This window comes from Nicotiana tabacum, chromosome 17 (assembly GCF_000715075.1).
Source record: "Nicotiana tabacum cultivar K326 chromosome 17, ASM71507v2, whole genome shotgun sequence".
In the NCBI taxonomy this organism is placed as follows: domain Eukaryota; kingdom Viridiplantae; phylum Streptophyta; class Magnoliopsida; order Solanales; family Solanaceae; genus Nicotiana; species Nicotiana tabacum.
This window is the reverse complement of record NC_134096.1, coordinates 80382979-80391053: the sequence shown is the minus strand read 5'-3', so window position 1 is coordinate 80391053 and position 8075 is coordinate 80382979. Positions and strand designations below refer to the sequence as shown.

General features: G+C 36.5%; 1 protein-coding gene and 1 non-coding gene across 3 annotated transcripts; one reads left to right on the top strand and one right to left on the bottom strand.

Moving 5' to 3' along the window:
- The first annotated feature begins 2505 nt into the window (after positions 1-2505).
- TRNAT-AGU (transfer RNA threonine (anticodon AGU)) lies at positions 2506-2579 on the top strand. Its single transcript has one exon. It is a non-coding gene; the product is annotated as a tRNA-Thr (tRNA).
- Positions 2580-2783: 204 nt separating this feature from the next.
- Positions 2784-7495, bottom strand: LOC107807422 (heptahelical transmembrane protein 4). 2 transcript variants are annotated; one of them, XM_016631788.2, is made up of 4 exons: positions 7194-7495; positions 6800-7072; positions 5549-5846; positions 2784-3677 (listed from the first exon to the last, which is right to left on the bottom strand). In XM_016631788.2, exons 2-4 carry the CDS (start codon positions 7048-7050, stop codon positions 3024-3026), a joined length of 1203 nt encoding a protein of 400 aa, XP_016487274.1. In that variant the 5' UTR covers positions 7051-7072; positions 7194-7495; the 3' UTR covers positions 2784-3023. The 2 variants fall into 2 exon arrangements, with proteins under 2 accessions (XP_016487274.1, XP_016487275.1); XM_016631789.2 differs by having other exon boundaries at positions 7190-7487.
- Positions 7496-8075: the final 580 nt, after the last annotated feature.

Here is an 8075-nt window from a genome sequence, read left to right as displayed (position 1 = left end):
GTTGTATGTCTCTACTTTCTTGTCATTTGGCTCGATTTTCTTTTTCCCCCGATTCAATCCGTTTAGTGAGCTCCTCGAGCGTTTTTATAATGGCGGGGTCAATCCCCGATTCATTGGCGTTCGACCTTTCCGGCACATGCTCGGTTATGTGGACGACTTCTGGTTCGATCCTACTCGGTGTTCGGTGCTGATTCTGTAGTTGTGCTATACTGTCTTGTTGAGCCTGTAACATTTCGAATATCAATTGGAGGCTAACTCCACCATCTTCTCCACCCTGCGTATTTCGACCATCTGATCGAACTTCCCTGCATACGCTACCTTCGGTATCTACACCCAAATTTGCATTTAGGGCGACATGTGAACTGGCATCGACGAGATTTGCAATTGGTGCTTCTTCGAGGTCAGCATGAGACACCTCGATCCCTGGGGCGGCTATATTGTCATTTTTTTCGTGAAATCGGAGGCCGTTGTCACCATGCGTAGGCGTTGCTTGTGAGTTTGACAAGTTTATCCTGAAAATAAAGATTCTTATGAGAACAAGTGTAAATCAGTGTATGTTATTGGAATTAGTATTAAGCAATCACTATTATCCTTTGCCCCACGGTGGGCGCCAAACTGTTTACCCTTAAAATTGGATAACAATTAAACTTATAATATGGTCTTAAGGACGAGTGATTTCACCTAATACCAATTGATAAATGTGAAGATTAATAACAGAAAATGAATTATAAAGCAAAGCAAACCAGTGTTAGAATGGAACTCAGCCCTCGAGTTTGGATACCCTCGAACTGGTTGATGCAAGAACAATTAAAGTATAACAAGCTGATGAACAATAGTATAAACTAGAAAGAGAATTATATTGCTTTTTTATTTGTCAACTATCCCTACAAATGATTAGAACTCTCTTTTATATAGTAGAGGAATCCCACTTATGATATAATTCTAATTAGAGAAGAAAATTCCATGATTAGCTAATTAACCGTTTCTGATTTGATCCGTTCCTAGATTTACGCCATGATCCTCGACCAGTCACCGAGGTTTACGCCGTGATCCTCGACCAGTTACGAATATCTCGCCTTTTTGTTATTATGCTATCTTCGATCTTGCTCGATGTTTGTCTCATTTGGTTTCGATCGCTACTAGCCTCGATCTCGACAGGTACCTCGGTTCTGAACTCGGTATCTAGTCCTCGTGATTTAGTCTGTTCCGTTACGAGGCCGTCCTTCGATGCAATCTCCCGATCTCGGTCAAATAGTAAAATCGGATGAGTCCGCTTTAACCGTATTCAAGCGTGTAAAACAAAAATACTAGATAATTTGAGACGGATAGAGTACTTATTTAGTTAACGGTTGCTTTGTCTTTTTTGTTCTTTTTTATGTTATTCACAACGGTAACTTTGTCTTTAAACTAGTGGTTGTTGAAAGCGGATAAAAGCCAACCCTATATACGCTGGAATTTTCCAGAGTAACTAGTCCGAAATTTAATTGGCTAGATTAATTCTTTGCTCAATCCCATAGAGGAACGTGGCAGAAACTAGTAATTCTTTCCTATTAGTTCAACCCCTAAAACTAACCCCTATCAGTAAACCAAAGGATTTAATGCCTAAATTGTTTTAATTGTTAATTAAACAACAGATGACTCATTGAGGATTAACTTGAGTGACGAGGTTGGGTAAATTAGGTAAAGCCAAGTAGGGTGCTAGGATTGACGGGAAATTAGTTGTTCTATGAACTTCTATATAAATTGTATCACATATGAGCATAAAATAATACCACTACTAACTACCAATCCGTAGACCTTTGTTTCGATATCAGAGGAAATTCAAGTCATACGTCTTTAGTTCCTACTTTCTTTAAAGTTCCCATGTGACTTCTTAAATTGTGTCAGATTTGCTAGATCCTTTTCATCTTCTTTTTCCCTTTTCTGTTTTTGATATTTTGTTGAATGTTTGTTCATACTAGCTAATTTCGAGTATTCTGTGAACTTAATTAATATTCACAGAATTGAACGAGCAGTTTAGCAATTCCGGAGGTATATAGCTAGAAATATAACTGATGTAACAGTATCTCGCATTCACTACAAACATAAATATACGTCTTTTTCTTTTTCATGGAAATGGTTTGGGCTATGGTAAATACACCTTTTGTTGCTTCAACAATTATGTGGAGAATAGATAGGCAAAAAGCTAAATAAATTTGCATTTTTAACAGGAAAAAATTACATCTTACACAATGACGAATGTAAAATTAGCTTTTTGCTTGCTTAAATTAGGCCGTAGGCACTTAATTAGCGATATCATGTGTATTGTTTCGTTGTCAAAGTTGGTTTTCCATAGTATGTGTTAACAAGGTAACAGTTCGGATTAAAAAGTGCAGCAGCCAGCAGGTGGGGTGGATCTTGATTTAATTTTGGGTGGAGTTGGTTCATCACGTGATAGTATGTTAGATTAGTGTGCTGTGCGCGAGCGAAAATATATATATTACAGACCAAACACAAGCATCAGAAGCTCTCGTAGCTCAGTTGGTTAGAGCACCCGTTTAGTAAGCGGGAGGTCTTGAGTTCGACTCTCAACGAGAGCAATTTCTCTATGTTTTATTCCCTGTTTGTATTCTGGTGAAAACTGACTGTCCAGTTATTCAGACCAAATATAAAATAACTGTAGGCTGTAGAATTCGGAATTCCTTTTATTTTTATATGTTCCAAGCAAATCTAACTTTACTCCACGAAATCAATTCATTGTGTAAGATACTTTAAGCTGGACGAGATCCTATTAACTTTCAGTGTGGTTGAAACTCTAAAATCATAGATACAGATCTCACGAAACATAATACAAAAGTACATATTGTGCCTGATAATACACTACAGGATAATTGAGTGACAATCGCTGCTAAATGAGAACATTTATTACTGAAGATGGGCAAACAACAGAGGGACAAACACATCTTCTCTACATTTACGTACATTTGAACTAGCCTAACGCATCACAAAGGATTCTCACTGATTTTTCCATTCTTGAATAGCTCTTAGCATCCTTGCAGGTCCCGCCACCGGAGATAAACCAACCCTGCATGGTAATGAGTATAAGCCCCTGCCACAACAAGTACATGAAATAGTTGGTGGCTGTGGCCAGCGATATCAAACTTCCCTGGCATCCATCTTTCTGGAACTCGTATGGCATATACCAGCGCTCCAATGCCATAAAATATGGCCATCAAAAGTTCATATCCAGTTGTGTGAAGCGCCTCGGGTTGGTGCCAAAATAAAACCAGCTTGTGCAGAATAGGTACAGCACCTGAAAAGCCCATTCCAAAGAATAGAGATGCTCGAATTGTTCGATATTCTGGGGTCTGGAACACAGGAAGGAGGGAACCCAATATTGTGCCAATTCCCAGGAGGGTAATAAATCCCAGGTACAGGTTGCAAAAGAAGGGGTAACACATGAAGGAATAATAGACGGGAGGGTAAAATGAAGTCGATATCAGGGCAGCGATACCAGCATAATCGAGCCTCAGCATGATGTATGATAAACGCTCTGAATGGCAAGAAAGTAAATGACATGTGCTGCTTGCTAACAAGCAAAACATGGCCCCACCAAGGAAGGCGTAGAATGGCCAGCGTGTTATTGGTCTCACCAGCAATGGTGCTATTATATTTGCCACATCTTCCTTTACACTCCGCTGCAAAAATTGAACAATAGTGAAATATCAATATCACAACTAGACGGCTAGACCATTGAGTGCATATACCATTCCTGGTATCCAAGTAATTATGTGATTATTTCAAAATAACGCTACTTCAGCCTTGGATTAGAAGAAATCATAACTAGGGGATATTAGCTCTCTTGTATAGAAGTTTAATAGGTAGTATCACTTGAAAGGACATAATGAACCAGAAGTAGTTTGTTAACTCCTGTTTTCTGATTTATCAAACTACCATTCTTTACTTAATTTTCCATATGCAAACACTTCTGAAGTTGCTTGGCTGACTCTTATCACGAAATGGGAGGAATCCAAGCAACTGAAGGGAACAGCATTTGGAAGGGAACCTTAGAGTAGAAAATTGACATGCAATGGTATAGTGGAGAGATGCACATGAGGTATAATAAGTATTACTATTTAACTATGTTTTCATTTAGGATGAATTGATATACCACCCTGTAAAGAGTGGAGGTTGAGTAAGAAAGGCAAACCTCAGGAAAGTTTTTGATTCAAGCAATCCAGAAGAAGAAAAACTCAACCTTAACCCTACAACAAAAGATAATGCAAGGAAAGTACATTATATAAAGAGACTGCATATTAGGGAATCTAGTGGTGTCCCACTATTGCAACCCAAGTGACCTTTTATCTTTGCACTTGGACACCCCAATTACAAAACAAACATGAAGGCCTTTTCAAGGGGATTTGTTTAGGTTAACAGATTTCTTAGTCTCTAAGAAGGCTGAATAAGAACAAAGACTCAATATGAAGCTTTACTAAGATAAGAAAGATAACAGAATAATCAGATAAATCGGGAGATTATTCAAATGGTTCAAAATAGGCAATTGTATACATTTTCATACATACCATGCAATGCATGAGGTAATAGAACAGCCATCCAACAATTTTTATTTTTTTTTAAAAATATCATAAGCACGGCGCAAAAAGAGTAAAGGGAAATTATGAAGCACTACCAAAACAAGGAGAACTAGGTAGATTAAATTTTCCAGGGGTGACATATACAAGTTGTATTTCATTAGGAAGAAGTTTATATTTATGTATTAGTAGTAACTCTGACCTTCTAACAGCTTCATGTTCTTTAATTTTTTATGATATGTAACAGGTCCACGTCCTCGTTCCAATCACGGGATCCAGAAGTTTAAAGATACGACTCCCTATTTGTGTCAACTGTTTAATTATTGAGCAATAGAGGCCCATCAGCACTCACTGGAAAATGTCCTTATGCAGAGATTGGAAATCTTAAGGTTGATGTAGCAATAGTGTTGAAAGAAAACCAAAGTCAAAAAGGCTGTCAGATGAATAACATCACATGGGAATATCCAATCAAATAATTCAGAAAGTTCTGATATAGGAGAAAAAAAGCCGGAGAAGAAGTTCTTTAGCAATGTGCATAGGAATTAATGCTGCAGTACAAATCAATCAACCTATGAACAAACTTAATTTGAAATGGCAAATTTTGTGTACTAATAAGTGTTTAGCCACTCTCTCTGAATAGTCTTATAGAATACTCTCTTTAGCCAAGCAAGCAAGACAGATGGAATAAACAAAATAAAAAATGGCTGCACCACTGCCCAAAGAAGATATAAACGCCACTATAGATTTGAGAATTCCTGGACAAACAAATTCATCTTTAATGGCATTGATTACAGCTAGGACAGCACCAGTTAGAATCAATAAGATGAAATCAAAGTAAACAAGCAGTACAATAAAGACCGCTGGATAATTATGGTTATTTAATCTAAAATAAGAAGTCATTAGAAGCAATGATTCTTTCATACATGTGCAGCTTAAGCAGACACTAACTAAATAGTTGAATGATGAGGCATTCTTACCAGTACGCAGACATCCGTATGGTTGCTGAGGGAAAATCGCTCAGGTAGACAGTTAGTCAGGAGATCAAGAATATGCCAACTAGAGGGGGATAGTAGCAAACCGTCTCGAAGTCTGTGCAAATCAGGCATATGCGGCAAAGAAGGAAGACAAGTCAAAAGCTCTGATTGTAATTTGTGTAAATCAGCCTTCCTCAGCACATCAGGGAGATTCTGTAAGGAATGTAGATCTACAACCTTGGGAACTTTGATTGCCGTATAAATGGTCAGCGCAAGGAAGAGGAAGAACCCTATCAAATGCCTATAACAAGTAGGAAAATCAAGATTCTGGTCAGTAATCTATTATTTCTTGATTTTCAATTAGTATGTTGGAATTTAAGATAGTATAGACAGAACATTTAGCAAACCAATGAACCCATAGCATAAAGGAACCGGCAATAACATGAAATAGAACTGAAGGCACATGCTAAGACAGCAGTTTCCGCTTCAGTAGAGGTTTAGTAAGGAAATTCAAAAGGTAAATTAAGCTGTCCACCTTGTACCTAAACTCCATACAAGGCACAAACATAGAATACATATGTTACTCTTCAAATATGAGTTAGGGGATCTCTCACAAATTTCACTAATACAAGAGTCTATTCTGGACTTTGGTAACAATCCCATATATCAGTTTCAGAATTGTTGCTAACCATTATTGCACACTTATTAAACCCGCTATAGATCTCTTCTCAGTCCAAACTTCTGAACCAGAAAGTAAATGACTAAAGTAGCATTCTTATCCTTGGTCAGATAGCGGTAGCACTCATGAAACACTTTTATGTTTTTAGCATCAAATTACTATTATTATACCGATCGATCCAATAACCCTTTCAAACAAAGAAAAATAGATGCTACTTCTCGGCCTGAAAAGATCCTCATCTTATGACAGCAGCTAAATGACTCATTGACCTCTTTTCAGCAAAAGCTCAAAGGACCTTAGTTTACCGTGTGGCTTACTGCCCTCAGCAATGAAGTTGAAAAACGTTTTGTCGAAAATTCAATTCATAGCATATGGTCTTTTCAAATCTCTAGTACCAAACATAAGGGAGATATGCATAAAGATAAAAGATCAGTAGTTCTGGATACTATACAAGTCAATCAACGTAACAGGAAAAAGTTCCAAATCGAACTTCAATTCTATAAAACATGAAAAGTTCCAAACTTGGGATAAGAGGGTTGTTAAAATATTAAAAGTGAAGAATTGGGAAATCTTACGTCCAAACATTGAGGGTCTCATTGTGAATAGTGAAAATGCTGAGTAAGGCCTGCTTCAAAGGCCATTCGGCCCGGTAATGGCCAAGAATGTATTCGTTGTCTTTCAAATAGGCAGGCAACGAATGGTACTCCACCAGCTGGTACTTCACCTTCTTCCATAATCTCTTCCCTTTCCCTTCCTTTGAACCAGACAACTTTTGATCCTCACAACCAGTCAATTTCTCTTCAATTTTCACTTTGTCCTTACCCATCTTCGCAATTCAACTTGTTTAGCTGTCAAGAATAACAACATATAAACGCTAATTAAGCTGAATAAAGCAACAGATCTAAGTCTAAAATTATAAAAAAAGAAAATGGGTATGTGGTGAATAAGTTCCAATTAGAACATACGTACAAGAAAGAAATGCTCCAGAAAGAACAAGAGAACCTAAAAAGGATGATCACGCATTTCCTGATCCAGGAATTGGCGGAGGAAATTAGAAATGAGAATAAAGAAGAAAAGTTCCAGGAATGAAGGGATTTGAGGTGGAGTTTAATTTCACAAGGAACTTCGACGTGGTCGATGCAACCTAGTTTTAATACAAGACATAATTAGAGAAAAGGAGAGATTGTGACTTTTTGCTGAGATGCCTTCAAATAGATGCGGTGATGCTGAGGTGATTTTGTTTCTTTGCTGTTTTGGCACGATTGCTGCCAATTTCAGATTGTAGAATTCAAAAAGTTTATTTGTCTCGTGTTAAGAAGTTGGTTACCTATATTTTTATAATGTATTATATTGTATCATTTTATTAATATAATATTTAAATAAATTATATTTATTTATAATTATTAAATAACATATTATTATTTAGTTTGACTGTATGATATTGTATTTTAACTGATAAGTTTATTAAAATATTTTTAATTATTTAAATATTAAATTTATCAAGAATTATGCATAAAATAATTTAAGAAACCCCTTTCTACTAATTTATTACCAAATATGTCTTATAAATAGATTAAGTAATTAAATTCATACAAATTCTAACAAATTTAGTGGAACAAAATTATTAATTTTACATTGGAGCTGGAAGCGACAAAAGTTCTAGAAAAAAGGGATGAAAACAAAGTAGGTTATGGGTGGGAGATTTGGAGTTAAAATTAAAAAAAAAAGGTAAAAGATAAAATAGAATTATGGAGTAATAGTTTAGGGCATAGTTGAAAAGAAAAATAGGAAACAATCACACCACACCAAATCAATTGTTTCATAAAAAGGACTTTTCATTGTTCCGGATCA

What these genes read in the sequence shown, in the direction of transcription:
- LOC107807422 (XM_016631788.2), bottom strand. Translation starts at nt 7,050, where the DNA reads ATGGGTAAGGACAAAGTGAAAATTGAAGAGAAATTGACTGGTTGTGAG. An exon ending in GAGACCCTCAATGTTTGGAC is followed by an intron (nt 5,847 to 6,799) that starts GTAAGATTTCCC and finishes TACTTGTTATAG; the next exon opens with GCATTTGATAGGGTTCTTCC. An exon ending in ATACGGATGTCTGCGTACTG is followed by an intron (nt 3,678 to 5,548) that starts GTAAGAATGCCT and finishes CAATTTTTGCAG; the next exon opens with CGGAGTGTAAAGGAAGATGT.